At 40.2% G+C, this 26,600-nt stretch overlaps 1 protein-coding gene across 2 annotated transcripts; it reads right to left on the bottom strand.

Moving 5' to 3' along the window:
- Nucleotides 1–111: 111 nt before the first annotated feature.
- Nucleotides 112–25,686, bottom strand: gpcpd1 (glycerophosphocholine phosphodiesterase 1). Of its 2 annotated transcripts, none has more exons than XM_080452986.1 (21): nt 25,612–25,686; nt 24,241–24,402; nt 21,979–22,071; nt 21,463–21,553; nt 20,144–20,228; nt 17,265–17,340; nt 16,323–16,364; nt 15,843–15,966; nt 14,495–14,738; nt 14,106–14,268; nt 13,697–13,826; nt 12,776–12,830; nt 10,901–10,993; nt 10,227–10,304; nt 9,864–9,903; nt 9,446–9,504; nt 9,176–9,241; nt 8,749–8,885; nt 7,917–8,052; nt 7,375–7,535; nt 112–2,695 (listed from the first exon to the last, which is right to left on the bottom strand). In XM_080452986.1, the coding sequence occupies exons 3-21, from the start codon at nt 22,025–22,027 to the stop codon at nt 2,497–2,499; spliced, it is 2,028 nt and encodes a 675-aa protein (XP_080309112.1). In that variant the 5' UTR covers nt 22,028–22,071; nt 24,241–24,402; nt 25,612–25,686; the 3' UTR covers nt 112–2,496. The 2 variants fall into 2 exon arrangements, with proteins under 2 accessions (XP_080309112.1, XP_080309113.1); XM_080452987.1 differs by lacking the exon at nt 25,612–25,686 and adding an exon at nt 4,575–4,624 and having other exon boundaries at nt 2,500–2,695; nt 24,241–24,604.
- Between the last annotated feature and the right edge of the window lie 914 nt (nt 25,687–26,600).

Here is a 26,600-nt window from a genome sequence, read left to right as displayed (position 1 = left end):
TTCCCAGATGTATATTTGACCAAAATATGATTTTAACGTACAGCAAATGGAAGTCAAATGATGGGTGTTGTGATTTCTGAAAGTGCAAAGCGAGCAAAGTGTTTGTTCTTCAACAGAAGAGAAAAGAAAAACTTTTGGTCTGGTGAAATAAATTGATCGAGGTATTGTCGAAGAATAAAGCAGCAGCAGCGAGAGAAATAAATGGAAACGTATTACATAGTCTTTCCTCATTAAGGCTGTGAGGTACCATTTACCAACTCTGTCGCAGAGAAAACATTCTTTACCCACTCGCACCCACCCATCAGATAAATGTACAGGATAACGCAATTATTAAAAGGATTGACCGTGCTCCTAAATCTAGGACACATTCAATCGTCTGAATGACCTTTAAAAATCCCAGTGTGGTGCATGAGTATGAATTTATAGGTGCCTAGAAAACAGGCGGACTGTTTTGAACAGTCCATTTTGAGTCAAGTCAAAAAGTGAGACAGAATCACTGCTCAGATTGTAGGTGACTTTAAGATGCTGTTCATCAAGCCACTGAGAGGTGAGCTTTCATTAATGGCAACATGCGATGTGTCATTGTACTGGGAGTCATGTGATCTAGTCCCTTAGGGAGTCATATGAAAAAACCCTGGTATTAAGCTGGATATTGTCCTGACCGGTTTAGTCGAATTCTTAATACAGCACCCATTAGCCGTTGCTATTTGAGTACAATAAATATTGCTCTTAAAAGTATTGGTTATATACAGGAAAGAAATGACATCCTGATGGAAACGGAACAGAGAAAAATAATCTTGCAGCATTAGACGTTATGACATCAAGTGCTACTGTAGAATCTATTAATATACAATTTTAGCACTTTAACAGATAAAATAAAATGGCAAAATAATTATCCTTGATTATGAATTCCTTGAGTAGACATTTTTCAATTATGTTGAGTAGATGATGTGATCCTGAAACAGGCCCCGTTTCATAATACATGAAAATAAATAAAACAAATGGTATAAACATTCACATGGATGTCAACTTGGCGATCACTCCACCATTTTCTGGAGAAAAAAAATAATACTACAGACTACTTGTGAGAACTGAAGCTGTAGACACGTTTTGCTGCAGTAGACATAACACAAGTACGTCACGTTTCAAAATATACAAAAATAAAGTTGATATTTGAGAGACGATACATTATGAATGGTCAAAATACATCTATAAAAATTACAAACTTTCCCAGTATGGGGGAGTGGAGTGAACGCCGGTTCAAGTTATAGTCATTGCTTTTTGGCCATGCACGGTAGGATAGGAAAAAAGTAAAAAAGAATTACTAGCTCCAGCCTCAACCCATGTACTGTACACACACATTAACTCAGAAAAGACATTCGTCCTCAATCGGTTATTCTTCCACCAAAAACCTCGGTGCCCTCCAGCATGGACGTGAGGCAGTAGTTAAGTATTAAAAAAAAAAAGTCTTGCTCTACAGATTATTTTTCCAGGCAGTTTTTTCGCTTTGTTAGTTAGAGCTGTGCAGTGATTGCGAAACATTGTAACGACACTGTGTGTGTGTGTGTGTGTACAGTACAGGATGTACATGCGTATGTCACTACACTACTCGGATCATCAAACCACAACAGGAGGCCATGAAGTTTCCTACGACATTAGATCTCTTACTACTCAATATCGGCCATATGTTGCAATTTGGTGGTGAATAACACATCGTCGTACATAACCTCTGAACTAAACTATTCATCGGATGGATGAGGATGAGACTGATTGCATTTGAAAGCTTGTCTCAAGCAATTTCACTTCCCTGCATTACATTTCATAGATGCTATAAGAAAACGATGTAAATGTACATCATCAGAAGTTTGGCATTTCATGGTTGAATTGAACTATGCACAACTAGTAGGTTGCCCGTGTTTAGACTGCAGAGAAACGGGGAACGAACGACATGCAACACAGATATCCTGCTGGAATCGAATCCCAGGGACCCTGCAATTACTATGTGGCCGTTGCTAGAGATGTTCCGATACCGCTTCTAACTTGCCAACCGATCCGATGTCAAGTGTGTGTAACCATGGTTGTGATTTGATTACAAATCATGGTTGTATGTATGGCCTGGCTCAGGTACATTTGTACAACATGAACCCTTTGTACAACATGGAAAATATACATACAGAGAATGAATGCCATTCTGAGAGTGACAATACACTCTCTGCTAGCACCACATGTGTTGTTTGCCTGGGTAGCACAATGAGCTATTATCTGGTTAAATTACGTGACATCTGATCGGTTCATAAGACTTGCGTACTCGCAAATACCTGATCCAGCATTTTATGCCGTATCGGAAGGCATTTCTGGCATCAGTATCGGAACAACTCTAGTCGACGCACTATCCGGTCATCTACTGCTATGCGCATAAAATACATAAAATGATGCATTTTCGACTGGAGAAAAAAAAGTGAGCAAAGTATGAGGTCATGGCAGTGAGCAGAAGATTTAAGAGGAGCTGAGGCCGGAATCGGACTCGGCGCTGCCGCTGCCCGCGCGAGCCTTGGAGGTAGGGCATGGGGTGGAGGAGCACGGGATGGTGTAGCAGGAGCAGGTCTCCATGGTCTCCTGTGTGATCACCTCCCGTAGGGAGTGCTGCTCCTCTACTTTGAAGATGTTGGGCTGCTCTCCCAGGTCTTCACAAATCCTTGAATAACAGGAGAGACAGAGGGGGGTAAATCAGTCACAGTGGTCACAGAGTACACGGAGGTGTCAAAGTAAAACTTTTGTCATGGCTTTGATTCAATCATTCTCTCTTTCCGACTGTGTCAAAGCTTTAAAACGTTAACTGATCCCTCCTGTTGCAGGGATATTGCCTTTGGTACAGTACAAAAAGAAGCAAACACAACTAAGCTGACAAAATGAAGTTTAGGCTAGAAAAATGACAATAACCATGATTCAGTATCGATGCAAGATGCAGCAGAACAACATCCGATAATGAATGAGTAGGCGGAAAAATGTTATTTCATCCAACTGGTTAAACTGGTTTTTGCTCCGACTCAATAAGGAATCTTATCACTCGGATAAGATCCCCAATAAAAATGGATATTCTACATTATCATTAGGCTGTTCAAACATGAACACTACTCCAAACTATCACAGAGGCACAAACCACATTACTTCATGCATCCAAGGTTTATTAAAGAGACACCATCACACTTCTGATGTGCATTTCAAGTAATTGTTGAAGCTTATATACAGTATTTATGAGGCAACTCATTCTGAAATTTCCCTTGTCTATCTATTTCGGCAGTTCTTGGTCTTCCTACAATTCCCATGATGCATTTCACGGGCAACCACTGGCCTGACACGCCCATACACTACAGTCTATTGACCGCATTACACTAAAGTGGTTGAAAATCGACATTTTATCATAATTACAATGAACAAAGCCAATGTCACAGGTCAGCCACCCAGGACATCAGCTAAAAGCCAGTAATTAGGGGTTGCAGTTTTCACATTCACAGATTTTACTCCTGCAACATTACTGGAGTTAACTTTTCAGCTCAACGTCAATGGCATTTCAGAAACACACAGAAGACTGCTCCGTGTTATGGTTGCTAATGGCACATTAGCACTAAAACAAATAGAGACAATGCAGAAAATCATGATAGTGTCCCTTTAATGACAACTGCAGTATGTCCAATAGCAGCAGCTAGCTTTCAGTCACTGCATAAATTAAATCCAAATGGGGAATGAGACCGATTCAGATCCTCCCCAAACCAAAAAAAAAGAGAAAAAAAGTAGAACAGGTATGTGGAATGTTGGCGTCCTGTTCCAAGATGCAGACAAATAGCTAGAAATATTAGGCCAAAATGCAGCTTTCTAGAAGATACTGGTTATTCGAGACCATCCACCCTCTTAAATTAAGCAGTTAAAAGATTACACGTGGTTAAGTGTCACCTCTTTGGCCAAACCACGGTGTCACACTATCCAGTTTCATCGCTAAAACACAGAGGTGCTAGCCTTCAGGGAAAGTGCTTCAACCCTGAGGTCAAAAGGTGACCTTTTTAAAGGAAGCAGGTCTAGTCTGACCCGTTTTGTGTGCTAGTCAAGCCATTCACTCTGTACTTCTGCAAGCAGTTATCACATGCATAACAAGCAGGGATAAAGAGCTTAACACATAGTCATACAGGCATCAACCAGCAGGAGGGGAGGGGACATGTATCGTCTAGAGTCCAAAATGATAGACAGGGCAGTTGACCAATCTAATCGCTGTTTGACATCCAACTATACTGTGAGAATCTCATCAAAGAACCAACAGGGAAGCAAGCTGTCTTTGACAGCGGAGTCAAAGTTTGAGACCAGCGAGAAGTCAACCGTTGTGCATCATTGTCAAGGAACACTTCTCTGTTCCAGCTGAGTGTTAAGCGGTGAGCTGTGGTGCTTTCAGGCAGTAGTTTTGCAGAGGGCATCAAAGCAAAAACAAACAACCAAGCAAAACACAGAAAAACAACAGCAACCATAAGGCGGGTGGTGAGTGAGCAAATCAATAAAGACACAACCAGGAACCAGAGAGACATTACGGGCATCTGAAGAACTTGAGTCAAAATATGGATCCAAGCATTCACAAATTCTGAAAGAAAGAGGCACAGTTATGACAACAACGTGAGGATGGTGCTACCGCCTCGTCTTAGACGTAGAATGTAGGTGAACCGGAGAACCAGTGGCATAACTCCCTAATCCCTATGGCCAATTTTCTGAGAAAGGGATCGAAAAATGTAGGTCGCAGCTCACACACAAACACAGTTTCACGGTATGGGGAAGAGAGAGCACTGAGGTGGCTGAATGAACAGCTCCGGTCACACGGTCAGAGCAGACAAAGTGCTCCTTTGAGGAAGCATCCGTTTTGGCTGAGCCAGCTATATAACTTTACCCATCGTCCAGTGACATGTTCCAATATTAGGTAATGAATAACCTAGTTCTTGAACAACTGCTGTGGCCCATGCCAAACGCCTGTCAGTTCAGAGTTCTGTAATATTACATTTTCATTACATACCCTGACAAAGTGTTGTTGCTGTGAAAAGTATTTATAAAGATCTACATTTCTATTTAGCCAAATGAGGCGCAAACTGTCTCAACACCAGTCAACGTGGAACATGCCAACAAACAGTCAGCCTGTGCAGTGCGGCTTCACGACTGATTGTGTGGCTTCATTCCCAAACTGCACACACAGTAACTGACTATTGTTAGTTCACGGTTGGATAGGGAGGCCACACCATTGGACAGGGAGGCCACATCATTATTAAGACTACAAGGGCTCTAGTTTGAGGGTGGTAAACTGGTGCACTAAATCAATAACTACTTCGAGTTGGCACCCAGGCAAAACATTCAGTCAGGGCTGAGATTCCTATGTTTTGTGAAACACCTCTACAGATTGGACACGATGTGTGCATTGCTTCCTGCTTGGCACAGCGGTAGGTCGAGGAGATTCTGGGTATGCTGCTAGGCAACCAAAATAAACAGGTTCTTCTAACAACCGAAGTGGCACATACATACAAACAAACAATGGCCGACATAAATATAGGCCTTTACATTTTAAAAGAGTTAATTATTAATAATGGGATGAGTAAGGACTGGATAGGTTTCCAACAGAGACAAAATGCTTAAATTGTAAGTAGATAGCCATTTTAGTTTGCTGCAAAATGGTGGTGGTGGGGGCAACACCTACTTCTAGAGGTTGTATGATTTATTTGTAAGTTTCCGTCATATTTATTGGAGAAATAAAGTCCAATGCGATTTCACTATCACTAATCTCTACTGCAAACAATCTCTACTGCAAACAATAGAACTGGTTTCTTACTCTTACTTTTGTTGTACCAGGGAATTTCATCATAGAGCGTGCCATGCAAAAGTTCAACTACAGGGAGCCAGATGTGGTGTTGTGCTGAGCTTCACATGAGTTCTGCACCAGCTGTACCCATACCACTGCTCTGTGTCAAACACCTGAACACATATTGTGTGCTGCCAATAAACATGAACATACTGCTAGCGCTGCCACGATCATTGTACTTGATGATTAATTGTCGTTTGAATAACTAAGATTAACAATGTAGTTGTTTTTGGCATTGAACATTGGAACAAACATTTCTGTATGCCACTGATCTGTGTGAACTCAAATTCAATTTGTAGCTTGTTTGGTACAACACACCCTGCTATCATCTTATAAATCTAACTGACCTGACACACTGGCAATGGTGCTGAAAAGCATGGCAAGATATGGAATGTGTTTTTTGGCAGACAGGCAGTCCTAGCAACACGCTAGGTCTAACAGGTTACGATTGGATTACTTGGGTTACTGCTTTTTTTGTTGTTCAAACAGGTGCGCCTTTACATACAACCAAAAAGGGAGGAGAACGCACCAATGGCTTTGTTCCAACAAACGATATTCCTTTACAGTACGTCAAACATACTGTAATGCTTCACCTTTGACTGTCCATAAATCTATCCTAATCTAACAAATGGCATTGATCTGACCTTCAAACCTCAGCTGTAAAGGGCACCTGATAATGTAAGGTTACATAATAAGCAGTGGTGTGTTCTACTCAAACAGAAATTTTGAAAAAAATAGTGTAACCACAATAATTCATTCTGTGACCGTGCACGAATATGTGCACGTGCCGTGCGCGAGGGAATAATTATGGCATACCGTCTGAATAAACCTAGACTACAGCACTGATAATAAGGAACCTAATAATACAAAGCTGTATAATAGGCACCTAATAATATAAGGTGTGTTTCCGTTAGGAATCCACACTTGACCCATTAAAACCGGGAACGCATCTGTGTAACCACTTCAACTATTATTTTATACTTTGGCTATTCAAAAATAGCAGATCTAAAAGCTCATACATACGCTATGAGCTTGTAGATCAGATTTTTGAAAAATCTTTGGAAATTTGTGCAAATCTTTGAATATACATATTTTTAAAGCAAACATTTTAAACTCAAATCTTTGCTTCTGGGGGTCCCTGGAACAAAATATTTTGAGATGGGGGTCTGTGGCCAAATACATATCATTTTGGGGGTTAACATGAAAAAGTTTGAGCACCACTGATAGAGCAACATACAGTAAGTTTATCAGAAAACTGTTAGGATTTAGTAGAATTTGTAGAATCCCCCAGAAGCAAAGATTAGAGTTAAAATGTTTTTAAAAAATATTTATTCAAAGATTTGCACAAAAAAAATAAAAAATAAAAAAAAGCAGATCTACAAGCTCATAGCGCAACACTCGGTTGTCGGCACTCGGTGGTCTTAATGGGTTAACTAACGACTTAAAGTCTTAAAGGCCTTGTACTCGTTTCCGCTCGACCTGCTTTGACCTACGTGTCATAGATCAGCCCGTCAATCCCCTGCTCTCTCAGCATCATCCTGGTCTCGTGGTCGTTGTTGTGCTCTCCCCAGCTGAACACCACCAGGCCTTTGGACTGGGCCTCGCGGATGTAGCTCAGGTTCTGCAGAAGCTCGTCGCTGTGTGCACTGATACCCTGGAGGGACAGGAAAAAGAAGAATGAATCATAATACAGCACGATGGGATGAGTAGCAGTGATTTGAGTGGATGGGAGAAGAGAAGAGCAGAGCAGAGGAATGATCAATAAAGGACAGATGAGCGGCACCCATCCAATCGAAATCCTTATCGATTGTGCTTTGATACGTCATGGATAAACTGTGGGTCAGGAGTCTGTTTGCTTTGTCTGTGAGCTCTCTGCCACCCCCAAAAAATCAATACGAACATGGGTTGAAAATGTGAACACAAGCTGTAAACTGGTGGTATTTGCTTGCCAGGCAGAAGACTTCAGTATGTTGCCAACAGGTGTAAAATGTCAAAAAGAGAGATAAATTGCTCGGCTAGTGCCAGCACCGCTTACCAAGATGTTCTCGCTCTGTGCAAAGCTCATGGCGATCTGGGTAGTTTGGCAGCGGATGTCCATCATCTCGGGATAGAGGTCTGTGATACCCTGGGTCAGGAAGAGGATGGGGTATTTGTTCTGCTTCTGACGCACCCTAAGGGAGGAAGAGGACAGGACCTCAATGACCATTACAGAGTTTGTTTTGTGTGACCCAAGGCTGGGTGGGCACACAGTCAAATGACTAAATGAACGTACAAAAGGACAATACAAATCTTCATTAGTCTTTAGATTTGGAGATGCCATGTCAATCAGTAACTAACAGGAGGGTGTATTTCAGCTGTGTGATTGGTTGTTAACACCTAAGGTGGTCACCAATTCTACCAAATTGCCATTGAACCCCAAAATATGTCACGAAAACCCTAAACCGGTGACGGCACACCGTACTTGAGGTAACCCTGTGCACTGAACTGAATAAATGCATGTTGGGATATATGAACAATAGCAAACTTAGTTAACTTAGTGTAACAGGAGTCACTTAACTTAAACGTCACAATCTAAAGGTTGTAGGGACTAGGGAGTGACATGGAAATACATCCTCTAAGGCAGGCTGGCTTTATCAGAAAAAAATGATTGCGTCTGGTTAACATTGACGCAATGGAAGAATTAAGCCAAAGGCTCTGCAGTATCAGCAAAACCTTCCTACTGGGGAGTGATAAACACCACGAGCAGCAGCAGCACCGTGAAAAAGAACATTTGTGCAAACTGACCAGGGCATAAACATGCTATGCTCTGTTCCCACACAACATAATCTAATTGTGGAGGCACATGACAGGTAGCCCAAAGCGCTTACATGGTGCAGATATCCGGGTCGAAGCAAGAGAAAACAATGCGTCTCTTGCCCGCTTTCTGCAGAACACATGACAAGATGACGTCCAGGTAAGTGTTCATGTTGAAGTAGGATGGCAGATTGCCGTCCCACGTCTCATCCTGTCAATACAAAAAAGGTCATCTCTATTAAGGACAAAGCAGAGTAACCATAGCTTAAATGTGAGGACCCCCTTGAAAACGAGACGATGCATCTCAAGGGGTTCATCCTCCAATTACATTTTGAAACAAAAATAAATTCACAATTAACACATGAAGTATCAGTTTATTTCTTTTCTAGATAATGCAGTACAGGCACCATCAAATCCTCAGTATTGATCACAACACATTTATATCCATTCTCTGAGTAAAATAGTAGTAAAAACACACTAATCCGGACAGGCAGAACCGACCTTCAATTGGCAAATCCACTTGAGTTCGATGTTGAAGCCAACATGCTCAGGAACAGCTTCGAAGATCTAGAAAACAGAAATGTAATAATAATAATACAGTGTTGTAGGAACCGGGAATAGAACCAATAGTCTACCAGCTGAGGAATTATTACGCTATGAATGTACACGTCTCTTAGATTATTTAATGGTCGTTGTGAGAGCAAAAGCAAAGCTTGATGCATAACAATCAAATAATGTACTTAAGTAGCACGTCATGAAGCAGTTATTTACCTGTGAGAGTGAGGGGAAGGGCTGATGTTCATCAACTTCATCTTCGTCATCCATCAGATCTAAAGGACAAACAGTTGATTCCCAGAGACTTTAAGTCAACACACACACATGAGCTTTATAGTGATGAAAGCAATGGCTGAGGATTGCCATCTTTCATCAGAACAAAAGGCCTGGATTCAAGCCATTCTTTTGATCCTACAAGCCCACAGCTCGAAAGCATATGCAACAAGCATAGAGGTAAATCAAAGCCCCTGCTGCAACAGCGGTGCAATGGCTTATCATAATGCTTCATTTATACTCCGTTGCACGACGGTGGCGATCAGCAAAGTGCCGTCATGCAATTAGGTATAAATCTCAGAAATGAGAATCTAATCTTATTAACTTCTGTGGCAGAGAGACGGGAAGAACAGTTGCATACCTTTGGGATCGTTCACTTTGATGGCTCTGGCATGGACCAGCTGGAAAACAAATCAACAAATGATACTCAATACCTTGGCGTTTATTATATTGTTAATGTTTTGTACACATTTCTTTTTTAAGACGAAAGGTATGTCCGGCTTGGGATTCAAACCCAGGTCTCCAATGCATAAGACAACATTTCTACCAGTTAACTAAGACAGATATATTTCTACTTACATACGTATGGTTAAGTAGAAAAGGTGCCATCACAATAAAAAGTATTCATTCAATCACCTTCAAAAGCTGTAGCTGGTCTTAATGTCAGGTCTCTTACTACCACTTTGAGCTACATATCTATGCATGAACAGTGCCTTCACATTACCTTCAAAAGTTGCAGCTGGTCAAAGGTCAGGTCTTTCACTGGCACCTCAATCAGCTCCAGAGAAGTCTTGTCGTTTTTCTGTCACAGAGTATAAGAGGAAACAATTTATGCTGGGGTTTGCAACAGAAACCACACATCGTCATACTGTCTTGTGGTTTCATTTGAAATATTTCTACATGTGTTCTAAAAGGTTTGTTTTGCATGGTGGTTGCTTTTCTGGACGAGGCAACCTAGAGGTTTGCATAGTTGAGCAGCTGACAGACAGACAGACCTACAGCCTCATTGCGATCGTTTTATGCGACTTCATGACTCAGCTGTTTTTATAACAATGTCTTTTTTTTTGCCCATTAATGGCAGACAGGGAGATGAGATGTACAATGTTCTGGTTATATTAGATTGTGTGTACTGATGCAGAGACGAGGGCGGTGTCACCGATAAACCTCTTAATGCCAAATAAGAGTTTTGGCCTATCCAGATTTGACTGGGGAGATTCAATTGTTGCAACATTGTAACATTAACAATAATCAATACGGCAACCAATGCAGATAGGTCGACGATGTCTGAATACACAAATCTGATCTGATCACTCGCAAATAACATTGTGGACAGTCGGCACGTACAAAAGGTAAGATTTCAGATTTGTGTGCAGTCTGAACAAAGCCATGAATTATTACCTTCCTGGTGGAGATACAGCAGGTCAGATCATGGTAAACGATGGGGACGAAATCCTTGGAGAGGTGAACATCAAACTCCACATAGGCAGCACCCTGCAGGAACACAAATACAACATCACAACCACAGAAACAAAGGAATGGCATAGGGGGAGGTGGTGTCACGTAGGTTAACCCGATCAAAGACGATAGGATGAAACCAAGACTACCCAGCTTCGATTGATTTGCGATGTGTTGTCACATGGGTCAGACAGACAAATTATCTTTGTTCTAGACTTCTAGGCTGTGACCGTGCCCACTTGGGAGACCGGAAGTTTGGACCATTTTGTACGATTGACAAAGCGTGGAATGGGCCATCATTATGAAGGATCTATGACTACATTCAACCTGGTGTCCCTAATTTAGACAAAAATAAATTTAAATAACTTATTTTTTTCTTTCAAAAATAGCGTATCTACAAGCTCGCAATGTGCATAGATGGGCTATTTTCTCTGTGTGACAAAATCGTCAACAAAGTATGAAATAGGCCTCTAAAGCCGCTTTTCCATCACAGCTTAAGCACGACACTGTCCAGTACAGTCCAGAACCGCACCGCACCGCTTCAAAATGTCTTGCGTTTCCATTGCACAAAAGTCCCCACTTGCAAAATCCCCACCCTCCCCTCCCCTCCCGAAGGAAATCAACGCCCCTTTCTTTAACACACCAACTTAGCCTCAGGCTACAGGGTTAGCCTAAATGCTAGCGTGCTTCCTCAGAGCTAGTTTGGCTCTTAAGTTATTATTTGGCCATGTTCAGCCTGACTTTAATCTTCGCTATTGTTGGGAAGACCTGTGTGGTGTCTAAACACGTTGCCATCACTTATATAAAAAACATTATTAGCGTGTATCGTCGCACATTCATTGTTGCCAGGTTTAGCAGAAAAAAATAAGCAATCAGGTCTATGAAAACAATCCCAAAAGAAGCGACTATCTACGGCTATTTGAAAATAGCAGATCTACAAACTCACAACGCGTAGCGATGCGACGCATTGTGAGTGTGTGCATCTGCTATTTAAAAAAAATATATACATATATAATGTTGACAAATACATATTAATTTGGGGGTCCTTGACATGAAAATGTTTAAGAACCACTGGTTTCAACAACATATGGAAACAAGCCCCAAATAATCAACTACATTTTAGAAACAAGCAGTGGTGGAAAAAGTACTCAAATGTTTTACTTAAATAAAAGTATCAATACTGCAATGTAGAAGCACTCTACAAGTGAAAGTCTGGAATTACTTGAGTAAAAGTACAAAAACTATTGGTATCAAAATGTACTTAAGGTACCAAAAGTAAGTACTAAAATGTTTGAAAATAGCAGATCTACAATGATGCGATGCGTTGTGAGCTTGTAGATCGGCTATTTTCAAATAGCCTAGGTATAAAATAGGGCTTAAGTGGTTAATGTATGTTTTATAATGTAATCATTTATATCTGAAAAGTAACTAGTAACTAGTAACTAATACGTTTTCAGATAATTGTAGTGGAGTAAAAGTACTACCAATATTTACAAGCAACTTTACAGAAAAATAAGCCCAATGTCGCTTATAATAAGTGGACATGGCAACACTGCTACCGTAGTGTTTACATTTTACAGAGACCTGAGTGGACAGACACAGCTGTGAGCCGACCAATCAGTAGCAGCACAGCTTTAGCCCCGCTTAGCCCAGCTCAGACCTACCCAAGACTGGGTACTTTTTAGGCACCAGTTTAGTACCACTTACACACCACTCTACCCACTTCATTGTAGTGGAAACCGTCGCTGTGGTGGGCGGTGTGGGGTGGGGCTAGGTAAGTCCATGTATATGGAAAGCCGCCTTAAGTGGCTAACTTACATGTTTGGCAGCGCTTGTGAATGAGGCTATGGTGTTCTCCCTGACTTTGTGGTGCCTGTAAAAAACAGAAATTGAACAATACACGTACATGAATATAACAACATATATCAGGTAATAAGCACAGGACAAATTAACTATCAGATTCACACTGTGTGAGTTTACTTTATGGTGGGATTTGGTTGCAAAGTCTAGGCATGCATTTGTGTCTGTACAGAACACACAGACCTTCCTTCACGTGGACTACTTTCCTTTACTGCATGTCTTACCTGCACGTGAGACCACTTGCACAAAGGCCAATGTTCTATATCTGTTACTGTTCTTTGCCCCTCGTGTACACATCTGCTGCTATTTTTAACCTCATGTGCATACATTACATATACATACGTTTTACTACACATGTCAAATCTTTATGTATTTTTCCCCACTCTATTCATAGGAACACTTGATTATTTGACCTGCTTCTATGCTTGCTTTCCTTGCTCTACTCTTCTTCACTTTCCTGAAAACTACAAATGAACAAAATAATTTCACCCTCTTCTTTACACCTGTAAAACCACTGTGATGTGATGATAAAAGTTGATTCTTTGGTGTACAGTCTATCTGACAATATATCTTTTTGTCAATGATGAACATCTCTCATAACATTAGTACTGCAGTATGAGATATCAAGGCATAAAGCATCATTTAACCACTTAAGACCTGTTTTATACTTTGTCGTATCAATAGCAGATCCACAAGCTCAAACTTGTGAGCTCGTAGATCTGCTGTATAAAAAAAGAAAAGACACCTATAATGACATGCCCAAAATAGGGACGCCAGGATTAAAGTGGTCAAATTGAGGGTAATTAGCTTTAAATTGAGTGTGATAAGAGTTTAAATGAGGCTTAACACTGCGTGTGTGTGTGTGTGTTCATGCTTTACTTGGCTGCGTGTGTGCTGCCAGCTCCTCTGTGGCCAACATCCAGGGCTTTCCTCTTCTTCCAGTATTTAGTGAAGGAGGTGCTCATGTCACACTGAAGGCGCTGGATGGGCCTTATCACCAGATAGTCCACTGGAAGGAAAACACAAGTGAACACGTTATTCGGTTGATATCTTCATACAAAAGGCATCCTTTGAATACAGGCTGGGTGGGTCACTTTTATTTCACCTGCAGCCGGATAAGACCAGTAATACGTGTCTGAACTGTACTACACCGATTGTTAGTGGTCATTAGTGAACCATGTGTCTGAACTGTCTAACAATGATAGTTAGTGGTCAATGTATCCTAACTGTCCTACAGTATATTGATCGTTGGTGATCAATGCAAATGAACGTTCCTACAAAACTTTACCTCTGACTTTCCCGATGGTCTGTCTGGAATTCCGGCCCATGATGGGAAGCGTGGCTACTCCAATGTCCTTGCCACTCTCTAGGAAGGTGGAGGAGAGGAGAATGGCAGTACCCACATGCCCTGGGTGGGTGTCCCCCAGGACCACATGTTGACCCATGTCCTCCTGGAGACATAGACATGAGATTAGCGCAATGTTGAAGACATGAGATTAGCGCAATGTTGAACAGGTGTAAACTAGGTGAAGTCTCATATTTTGTCTTGGGCATTGTCATGTGTTCAGCTACCAGCTTGACCACTTTTAACCATTTTAATGATTCCTGGCTTCAACCCAAGTCTCTCGATTCAGGTTGTAGGTTATTTACGGACACTTGTGAATCAGATGAAGTTACCTCAAAGAACTCGAAAGTGAGCTCCAGGTTGTCTGGGTTCATGGTGTGGATGCTGTACTCCATCCACTGGGAAGCCTCCAGGGCGTATCCGTCCTCAGGCTGGAAGTGCCGTGACTTGTAGCCGTCCTTACTGATCATGCTGGTCTGTAGAGTGGTGGAAATCTTGTGCCAGGAGGGAGGGTGGGGCAGCTCCTCTTCCTCATCTTCCCCCTCCTCCTCGAAGCCCTCCCACTGCAGCCTAATCCTGGGAAGGAAAAGCAAATCAAATCTGAAATACCAGGATTATAACATCATGTAGACTTTTCCCAATAAATTAATGTTATCCAATAAACAGTAAGCCAAATAAATAAGTGTGGGGTGATTAGGGGACTTGGTGTAAAAATTGTAATTTCACTAAAGTAGGATTTAAGATCATAAACATTTTTCCTCTATTTTTTATTTAGCTATGGTGAGGTCTGAAGTATGTAACACCAAACAATGTCCTCTGAAATCTCAAAAGGGATAAATATTATCCAACTCCAATAAAAATGCATAACATTTCTAAAGATTGACATTCTAAGAAGACATTTTTACCCATGTTTTGGTACTGTGAAAAGCTAAAATGTTTCTGAAATTCAATTAACTTATTTACAAAATCAGTGTTGGTCCAAAAAATATAGACTGTTAATTATTATAACATACTTGCCCAGAAATGTATTCTACGGTTTTGGAAAAATTACTCCCACTTTTAAGATGTTTCAAGATCATCTTGACTTAAGTTCATAGACTTCTTCCACTAGAGAAATTGACCTTTGAAAAGCATAACCGTGGACAGATATTCCACGACCTTTGGTTTCCACCGTTTTCTCAATTAGACAATGGACCTACTAACTGATATGGTTAGTGATGGAGTGTGGACAAATTCAGTCATTGCCTGCAATTGGTTTACCATTTTCAGAATACGGTCACTGCCTATAGTATGTATTGTTTGATTGTCGCCGTTTTGTGATCATTTATTTGTATTAGCTATTTGTTTGTCAGTGGGCCAGGGGTGGAGGGAGGGAATAGGGAATGGGAGAATTAATTACTGTGTCCTGTGGGGCATCATGTATCTGTTCTGTTGTACACCCGTTTCTCAAATAGTTATTTCTACATTGCCTAGTTCTTGTGAATATCTAACAGTCAAATTGGCACCTTTCAGTCACTGCTCATGGAGTGCGACACCATTTAGGCTGTTCATGAATTACCCAAGTTGTCAGGGAGCATTTACGTCAAAAGGAACTGCAGTTCTGCTCGATTACAACTGTCTCATGTCCCTTTCAGCCGGGACCTTCAGAGAGTGGTGGTGTTGAATTCCATCCCTGCTTACCTGAAGCGAGACTTCTTGTATTTCTTCTTGGTGATGGATACTGGAGACTTTTTGGAATGGTGCAGACGTAGACGAATCTCTGTCTGGCATGTCAGCCACCCAGCGTCTATACAATCTACACCATCTGCAGGGAGGGCGGAGTACAGGGAGAAAAGGCATGGTGAGAACTAAGACACCCAATAGCTCCCTTGAGCTCTACCCATGCATCTGGCCACACTGACGACAATAAGAAAAGGACAGGCTAGAACAGTGACCTTGAAACCTCACGAATCCTAAATGCTTACCGGTAAGTCTCTAAGAGGTCATTGGTATGGATTTCAATCTCTCAGAGCAAGACAGAGTCATTTTGAAGACACGTAATGTGCTGCTTATAGTATTGATAACTTATGGGGCATTAATCAAGACAGTGATTCTAACGGGCATCCATGACTCATACTGTAAATGACAGTGGTAGATTTAACGGTGTATTCTTCAACTTACTGTGAACTCCAAACTGGCCATCATCAACATCCAAGAGTGCCTCTGCAAGGAGGAAACAATATATTAGAAGACTTTTAAATAGACATTTAAACAACCACTAAAACTTGTGGATCTGAATTTGAATTTATTTGCCATATTTGTTTTAGTGGTTGATGGCATTTCTTTAAGCGTCACCCATTGAATTCTGATATACACTATTCAGATTCAATTCAAAAGCAAGCTCTTCTCCATAGAGCACATTAAAGAGTCTACTAATTGCAACAGGTTTGAATTCTAAAAGAAAAGAAAAGCATCTGCTGGCTAACTTGCAGAAACAACTAAAATACAAGTCGTAAGACACAAGGTCCTCTGAGGGACTTGTTAGAAGGGGGTAAAAAAAAGGGGGGATGGGGTGACAGGGTCCAGGGTGAGGGGACAACACGCAGGGTAGGGGACATGTCTACGCACTGCATGTTATTTTGTTCCTATCAAGCTGTGTTTCTAAAGAACCTTTGTCAGTGGGAGTCCTAAACACAATAGTGTTCACCAGAGGGATCCGCCTGTATTTACAATAGTGTTTCCTGTATGACTCTAGATTGTTCCAGCTTTAACAACAAAGCCCACCCCCCCCCAGCAAAACCACACCTCGCCAAAGCTCCCACAGTAGAGAGTGCGCCCTAAACATAGAAGTTGCCCTTAAGCCGGATTTACACTGAGTTGCATAGCCGATCTACAAGCTCAACACGCACAACGTGTTGAGAGCTTGTAGATCAGCTATTTTCGGTATGTGACACCATGCTCGACAAAGTATATATCAGGCCCTTTAAAGAACTGAAGCTGAAGCTCAGATGTACCTATTCCCCAAATAAACTTTGAGAATGAGTGCCCAAAAAGGGGAGGTTGTATCTGTATGGAGCAACGTTATCAAACCCAACAATATGATTGTCTTTCTTGTGTGGGTACCTGTGGGGCGCAGAGTGCGCGGTTGCTGATGGGTCTCCCACTTATTGACTATCACTTGACAGGGACCACCAGAACTCTGCAATTCCAATATTTATAAATTCATATATATGCATTATACATGTATTCATTCATATAGACACGTGACAAATTAAAGGAAAAAATTGAATAAAATGAGTGGAGAAACATAACAAAGGCAGATGCTTGTACTACTGCATGATGCACAGCCTATCTGTGGTATGCATACACATATCAAGATGTTAAGAGGAAAGGATCTAAGTGACTGAAAGAAAGATGGTTGATTATTGGTGCACAGATGGCAAGAGCTTCAGTGACAAAGACTGCTCAACTGGCTAGTATTTCTATAGGAACTGTGACTACTGTGACATCTGCATTTCGATCTATGGGAGAAAGACATCAGTCAATGCAGGATGTGATCAGGGTCAGACTGTGTCAGCAAGAAAAGCCTGTCGACAGAGAGGGATGTTATAAGTAGGGTTGTCAGTACACAAAGCCCAGTGCAAAAACTGGAAAAGGTACTGGAAGCTGGTCTACAGAGATGTGGAAAGAAAAGTCATATGATCAGATGAGACATCCGTCACCTTATTCTGCAATCTCCACAGGTGGGCGAGTGCCTGTGTTGTGTAAGGCATGAATGCTTGACCCCAACGGTGAGGGCTCTATTATGTGGCTCTAATAGGCTGGGGACGGGGGGGCAATATGCGGGGAATGACAAAGTAATTCTGAGTGATCACCTTTATCATATGATTAAACATTTACATAAACACTACAGGGCATGAGGAGTGACTGAATGGCTTTGATGAGTATGGAAATGATCTGAATCATTATGCTATGGCCTTCGCAGTCACCAGATCTCAACCCAATTGAACACCTATGGGAGATTTTGGACCGAGGTGTTAGACACCATCATCAAAACACCAAATTAGGGAATATGACTGACTGGTACCTATCCTTCCAGTTAAGTTCCACAGACTTGAAGAATCTGTGCCACGGTGCAATGAAGCTATTCTGGCGGCTTGTGGTGGTCCAACACCTTACAAAGAAACTCTGTTGGTTTTTCCTTTAATTTGTCACCCATCTGTATTCATTGTTGATAGACTATACAGTATATTCATTCATATACTCAGGGTTCATAGACTGTTAATAGACTGTGAAAATATCCACCATTATACATTGTTGATAGACTGTACATATCATCATATTCATTGGCAATAGATTTACTGTATTGCGATACGAGCCATCACCAGGTTGAAATGCAGGTTGAAACCTGGAAAGCGAATTTGTTAGTTACAATCAAGGATAAAGTTGGAATCATGGCTTCAATTACATTATATGTTGCCCTTTATGTGTGAACACATTGATTATCAAACTTTATTTTCTTCCAGCATATACTGTAGGTTGTACAATCCTCAGGGCCTGGACTAGGATTGTGAACCACTGAGTATTTTTTGAGTGAATGAATTACAATTGGTTTGGAACTTGCCTTTATAAAGTAGTGAATGATTGCTACTAAGCCTTTACTCCATGAGGGCAAAAAAAAGAAAAAGAAAAGAAAATTCCCAAGAGCACACCTGATTTATATTTCACTAAATGATGTGTCGCGTGATGAAAATAGCCAATCTACAACCTCATGTATCACATCTTGTAGATCCGCTATGTTCGGCACGTGACACCATCGACAGAGCTTTTAAAAAGTAGGCCAGTAAAATGAAATGAGACCAGTACAGGCTTTAGGAGCCCTAAAGTAGTGAGGAGAAAAAAAGAAAAATAGCAACCAGTTCAAACATGTACATGGAGAGAGTACAGTTTCTTTATCCATCATGGTGTCAACTCCACCCATGAATGAGAAGGAAAACAAACCCAGAACCAGACTTAAGCAAAGTCAGCATGTCCTCAAGGCAACAACAACAACACTCGAGGAAAACGCTAGCCGTTACCAGTCTGCCTGCCAAGTTTCCTCTCTTATCACGCTCTCTCACTCTGATAGACTGTATCTCTTCTATCCCTTGCTCTAGAAGAGATATTCTATCCCTGGTATGTGTTGGTTATGCGAGTGTGTATTCTTGCTGTAGCTTTCTCCCTGGTACACATGGGAGAAGCTCACGTGCTAAGATTAGAGCAGGCCAGCTGGCAGCCAGCCCAGGATTGCATAGAGTGACATGGGTTCATTTCCAAGAAGGATACACACAAATGTAGGGAATGCGATGCAAAGACCATGTGAACTAGGGCTGGGCAGCTTATCAATATTATATCGATATATGATATAATATATGATATATATATATGATATATATATATATGATATATGAGACTAGATATCGTCTGAGATTTTGGATATTGTAATATTATGGTAATATCATATGGCAAAAGTGTTGTATTTTCCTGGTTTTAAAGACATTAGTAATGCAATTTTCTCAACTTACGTTCTAGCTGTTCAATCATTTGCCTTTACTCACTTAGTTATTAAATTTGCATTACTGATGATTATTTATCAAAAAGCTCATTGTGTAAGTATTTTGTGAAAGCAACATTAGTCATTCCAACAATATCAATAGCAGATATTTGGTCAAAATATTGTGATATTTGATTTTCCCATATAGCCCAGCCCTAATAGGAGCGGCCAAGTAGAATTGCCTTCTGATACAGTATATGCAAATCTTCCAATTGGCAAGAAAACAACCATAACAACAGTGTACAAAACAAACAGTCGAGTAAAACCTGCTCATCCCCTTCTTGCTAATGACCTTAAAAGAAATAATTACAAACAACACACATCAATTGTACAAATGACGGAGTGACTTCAACATCACCATTAAAATACCATTAGATTTTAGCTTGGGGAAAGAACAAAAACTACTCACCTTTGATGCCAGGAAGAAACCCTTGAAATAACGGTAATTTGACACGGCTCCCCTGGGAACAGTGATAGTTTTACTCCACGTGGCACTGTTGGAGGAAACAACCAACATTTTGTAAATGAGAGCCAGAATGAGTCACTGATCTTGTCCTGTATGGATTTCATTTAGAACAAACACCAACAGTACAGAACACACGCAGGATACTCAAAATATCTTTCGTTTGGGCTAAGAATTTAAAACTCAAATATATTTGAGGCAAGACATTTACATTCAAGATAACTTTTTTGTCCGTTACAAGTAACAATTTTTTTTCTCTGACAAACACTTAATATTGTTTAAAAGTCCTATATTGGCCGACACATTTGGCCAAATAAAGTATCAGTCAGGGTCACAATAAACAGAAAAAGTACCGGTAGGTTGCGTGCAGCGCCTTTTGTTACCAGCCTAATTATTTCAGTTATATTTAGCCTACGTTTTAAGTGCCATTCATGTTGATTCAGTGGAAAAACATTCTATGAGACTTTAAAGTTGCTAGGTATAAGTAAATCCCCCTTTTGAAAGACACCATGCTGTTTATTTGAGCAAACATTACTGCATTACTCTAATAACAAGCTATTCAAATTCCTAAATCTGTGAATCAATAACCCTGGAAAGATAGTTATTTACAAGTACTGCATTTTGAACTGGAACCTTTAGTACAACGAGGAATTGTATCAATACAGTGAGTTTAAGGTAACAAAATTGTTCAGGTATATTCTGTAGTGTTAATTGATTAAGCCCAAAATGTAAACACAATATCTCAAAAATGAAGCAATGGGGACGTAAATGGTCAAGGGTTATGGAAACTATGTGGCCAATGTTGACAACGTGGCCAATGTTGACGACGCCCGCACACTAGATCATGCTCTAAAGCTTAAAAGTTTTATTTTGGTTCCTTGACCTTTACGCCATTGGACGTGACGTTTCGAGCCCATCGGCTCTTCATCGGACACTGGAGTAAACACACAAGCACCTACAAGCACAACACAGAAACCTGTGTGTGTACTTCAGTGTCTGAAGAGCCGATAGGCTCGAAACTTCACGTCCAAGGGTGTGAAGGAACCAAAATAAAAAGTTTAAACTGAAAGTGAGTGCTGGTAGTCTTTTCAAAGAAACTGTTTCTGCCTGAACCGTGCACCCGTTACTTTTTGTACTTTGAACGACGCGTCTGATGAGTGCTTGCTTCTTTCTTTTTCAAGAAAAAAAGTATAAACAGGGTAATATCTCAAAGAGCAAATTATACCCGAGGAGCTCACATTAATTCATCGTAATGTTTCACCTACCCTGTATCACCAACAGGCTGCAAAGGCACAGCTCTCGCATGGCACCAGCTGCCAAGGGCTCCACAGCTACCCACCACAGCAATCACCTCACCTACAAAAGGTCCACATCATTCTACTTGTTACACTGCACAAAAAACTGGACAAAGGGTTAATCATATTACTGGCCAGTGCAATTTCAAAAAACAGCTTGAAAATGTCCCTTAGGCACATAAACTTGCATGTCCCAAGATTACTTCATTTGGTTGGCAAGTACAAGTTCAGTCTGAATTGCAAAGATGAGTCTTAAATTGTTAGTTTTCTCATCTTTCAGCATGATCACAGATGTTAAAAGACAGGTTAAAAACACTGAATTATTGTGCTGATTACAATATAAAACTTCAAATCTAAAAAATGCAATTGACTATCTAAAAATCTAATTTAAAACACAAATCTAAAATAAAGTAGCTGCAAGCAACTTGGATGCCATTTGCATCCAAGTTGCTCGCGGCTAAGTACTTTTGTTCAAACTTGTCATACCTGGTATTGTGTCTCCTCTCACAACTAGAGTGACTTGACAGGTTTCCATGATGGCCACAGGATGTTTTCAGGTCGATTTATGGTTCAAACAAGCTGGGGGAGAGAAAAGAAAGCATTCCAATGTCAACTCAATTCCCTAAGCAATAATGACCTGCAATCTTTCTGCATCAACTGTCAGCGGCTGTGTGGTGGTGTGTGCCAAAAGATTATTATAAAATAATACTCAAAGGGACTGGTTCTCCGAGTCTAGGACCCACCGCAGTGGAGTCCGGGTAAGAACTTAACCGAGATGTTGAACCCTGCTGATTGAGAAGATTGGATCGGATGATCCCTGTATAATGGAGATATCTGGGTTGTAAGGCCAAATATCCTGATCCTAAAAGGTGCTGGAGTCTCTCGGGTGAGAGCTGGTCAAGGGACTTGAAGGTTGACTGCGAATATAGTCTTGAGAAGTCGTGTCTCGGAGATAATCGAGGCGTGGAGGAAATACTGCTTGCGTCTGCCTTCAAGGGTGACGGTCACCCTTTATATAGTGCTTGGCTGGAGGCTCGTGACATTTCACTGATGTCACGATGAGGCAGCCATATCCGTATATGGAGATCAATCACGCCCAAATATGGAGTTTGTGATGTCAGACTTAGATAGGTTAGTTAGATATGTCGGATAGCTCCATATATGGAGTGCCAATATTCAGTGGGTAACTATGGCAACCTATCAAATATCCATATGTTGTGAGGGTGAGTGAAAGCCTTTCGTAACAGTTATTGTCCGACAAAACCTTTTTTGCCAGACCCAAGGGGTCGGGCTTACATGAGGCTTTGTACCTGTTTCGTCCATACATGGGCATGGTCACTTTGTCCTCCGGCCCCAGCCAAAAAAAAGTCTGTCCCCCTTTCGTCATGAACTATTCATGACATCATTATTATGTCACAAGTATGTAATTAAGTAAAGCTCATCAGCTTCATTCTGGGTCTGGCAGAACCAGGTCTCCTGGTCTTGTTTTTATATGTTCATTTATGTCTGGAAGAGCTGCTTTTACTTGGGTCAAACGGTCATGATGTGCAAAAACACCTAACTTTATATCTGTCTGTGGTAATACAGTAGCAAAGCTACCAGTGATGGAAGAAGTACTCACATGTTTTACTTAAGTAAAAGTATCAATACTGCAATGTAGATATACTCTGTTACCAGTAGAAGTCCCGTATTCAAAATGTACTTGGGTAAAAGTGCAAAAGTATCGGCATAAAAACATACATAAAGTACCAAAAGTAAAAGTACTCATTGTGCAGAATGTCCCAAGCTTGATGCGACACATTGTGAGCTTGTAGATCTGCTATTTTCAAATGGCCGAAATAAATAAATAAATATATATATATATATATATATATATATATATATATATATATATATATATATATATATATATATATATATATATATATATATAGGGCTGAAGTGGTTAGTGTGTTTTGTAATAATAATCAAAATCTACAAAGTAACTAAAGTTTTCATATAATTGTAGTGGAGTAAAAGTACAATATTTTCCTCTGAGATGTAGTGGGGTAGAAGTGAAAGTATTGAAAATTGCACCACTGCAGGCTACACACACAATTGTGGTTGAAGTTTTGCAACAACACTTGGTTGAAGTGTTGCCGTTTACAGAATAACCAGGCATGACATTTACTTGATTGTAGGAAATAATACTCAAAGTTCTTAACTTCTTTGTCTGTGAACAATGAACATGTTATTTTCTTTGACAAATCTTAGCAAATGCACATTCAAGGAATTTACAGTTAAAACTACAACTGACAAGAACAGTGTTACAGGTCAGAATGTAGTGCCTAGTTTAGTATATATTGCATTCACTGCTATAGTATTCGTCAATATGTTTGGTATGTCGTTTGCATTGATTTTTTCAAAATGAAGCAATGAAAAAAAGACAAAGGCAAAGGTCACAAGTTCAAAGCATAAAAAAGAAAAAGACAACACGAAGCAAAGACAAATACAAAATACAATAAAATAAAATAAAGCACCCCCCAATTTAAAATAATAATAATAATAATAATAATAATGTTTGGTATGTCTAATATCCTTTTTAGGCCTACATTTAAAAGCTGGACTAGGGCCGAAGCAATGCGTTTTTGGCGGATCATCACTTTATGGGGACCCTTTTTTTTTGCACTTATTTATAATCACGTTTAGATTACATTCATGGATTTATACATTTATACTCGAGTTGAGTTGAGATGAACATTTATTTACCTCTGTGTATCCCTCGGTGGTGATGATGATGTGGCTCCTCTGATCTGCTTGGCTCTGTGAAGCCTGGCTTGGCTTTATGATGATCCTGCTGACAGGCAACAGTCCGAGTGCACACAACGACAACGCTCACTAGTCGCTCCGACACCACCAGCCATTGTTGTCCTGCGGTTTTAAAGAGTCATTTCAATTGTTTAAACTTGTCACGAATCGATCATAACGTCACGTTTTAACATTAGCGTTTTAAGCCCGATGATCTAATGATCTCCCCGTTTTCAGGGGATCCCGACAGAGTAGCTACGACGATCTGGAACGATGTGATGGCTGGTTTTTGTTGGCCAGTTGCTGTAGGTTTGACGCTCGCTTCAAAACCGCCCTGCACCGGATCAGATAAAAGCGTGCTGTAATACTACGGTTACACCGAAAGGCGTTGACCTATAGAATACTGTTACTTCAAGGGGGAGGGTATCGCTGTAACATGCGATGACAGACTGTTGGGTTTGATCCAGTGCGGCCGCACGCCAGTAACTATAAACGCACAACAGCTGGTCAGATTGGCGCTAATGGTTGCACATTGCAATTAAGTGACACATCATTTATAAAGCAAGACATAAGCTGTTTCCTGGAAAGTGGCAACATATATAGTTTAAGGATAGGAATGGTAGGTATGAGTTGAGAGGGGACAGGGGGGAACTAAACTTAAAACAACCAAGTGTTAGTATAGTACTACTTTGAAAAGTACATGTATTTCTGTTCGTGGTGTGAAGCTGTGAGACTATTAAGCAAAGTATACATTTAATGCAATTTTCTTTTTAAAGGTTCAAATAGTTTATACTGGACAAAGACCGAATGAAATGATTGATGCATTTATTGACCAAAGTTGTTAATGTGATCAAATGTAGGATTGATAGACTAGGGATCTACTTATGTACATTATGGATTTTTTATGTTTGTTAAGTTCTTCACATCCTTCTTTCTTGTTAAAATGTAACAAAATAAGGATAGGCATTAATAAGCCTTTTCGATCAGGCTAAATTAAAAAAATAAAAATAAATAAAATGTGTCACTGGAAAAAAAAAAGAGTATCGAACTAAACTATTCATTCATTCACCTAAAAACATGTATTTGGTGTTTTGAGGTTGTAAGTACAATAACTGTCAGCACTCTGCAGTCATTATGTAAAACCGGAGTAACAGAATTCGATAGGCCAGTGCAGGCCACCCATTTCAGTCTAACACCGATCGTGTGTTGCTAGTGCTAACAATGAGCATACCATACCATGCGTCAGCTGAGCATTATTATCATGAGAGAAACGTACATGCGGAATAATAATACAACATGGCGATGAACAAAAAGTGGATCAAGAAACGTTACCGTGGTCTTAACGATCCATCGGATGAAGAAATAATGATTTGTTTTGACAGTTACCCCGCGCAGTGGGAGGAGCCTGGGAGGGAGTGTGTTGTTGACATCATGACGTCGTGATGGTTATAGAACGAGAATAGCTCTGCAATAAATTAAGATGTTTCATGTTTGTTACAAGTTACAACCATGCAGTGGTGTAAAGTAACTAAAGTGCTGTACTGTACAATTTTGAGGTATTTCTTTTACTTTACTTGAGTATTTCCAATTTTCAGTACTTTTACTTCTACTCCACTACATCTCAGAGTCAAATATTGTACTTTTGCTCCACAACAATTATTTGAAAACTTTAGTTACTAGTTACTTTGTAGATTTGAATTATTATTACAAAATATACATTAACCAATTTCAGCCCTATTAAAACTTTGGCTTTTTGAAAATAGCCGATCAACACATCTACTGCGATTTTCAAAAGATTTGTATACATTTAAAAATGTAAGTGGCATAGCCTACTGCATAATGAGTACTTTGTACTTTTAGTACTTTAAGTACATTTTGATACCAACACTTTTGTACTTTTACTTAGTACATTTTGAATTCCTGACTTTTACTTGTAACAGAGTATTTCTATTGCAGTATTGATACTTTTACTTAGGTAAAACATTTGAGTACTTTTTCCACCACTGATTACAACACTCTTTTAGCCTGACACACTCAGCTTGAATTTTTCTTTCGTTTCACTGAATCGCTTTAGCCAGAGTTTCACTGCTGTTGAGAAATGTGTGACAAATGTTAATCATAATAAGGGAAGTTGAAGTTCTTCAAAAAATATATTCTTATTTAAAAAAAGAAGAGAAACCCCAGATCTACACGAAGTAGAGAATTCACACACAAAATGCCTCGTTTTGGACTAATCTCAGAATGACCCAGTGACCTACAAATGTGTGCTTTACAATGATGATGTTACATAAGTCCATTTATAGTGTAACATATTTGTTGGT

The sequence above is a fragment of the Gymnoscopelus braueri genome (genome assembly GCF_963280865.1).
Source record: "Gymnoscopelus braueri genome assembly, chromosome: 16".
NCBI classification, from domain to species: domain Eukaryota; kingdom Metazoa; phylum Chordata; class Actinopteri; order Myctophiformes; family Myctophidae; genus Gymnoscopelus; species Gymnoscopelus braueri.
Note: the sequence above shows the minus strand (reverse complement) of the source record. Positions and strands in the feature narration are given on the sequence as shown.

What these genes read in the sequence shown, in the direction of transcription:
- gpcpd1 (XM_080452986.1), bottom strand. Translation starts at nt 22,027, where the DNA reads ATGGAAACCTGTCAAGTCACTCTAGTTGTGAGAGGAGACACAATACCA. An exon ending in CAGCCTGTTGGTGATACAGG is followed by an intron (nt 20,229 to 21,462) that starts GTAGGTGAAACA and finishes TTCCTCCAACAG; the next exon opens with TGCCACGTGGAGTAAAACTA. An exon ending in GGCAGCACACACGCAGCCAA is followed by an intron (nt 12,831 to 13,696) that starts GTAAAGCATGAA and finishes TGTTTTTTACAG; the next exon opens with GCACCACAAAGTCAGGGAGA.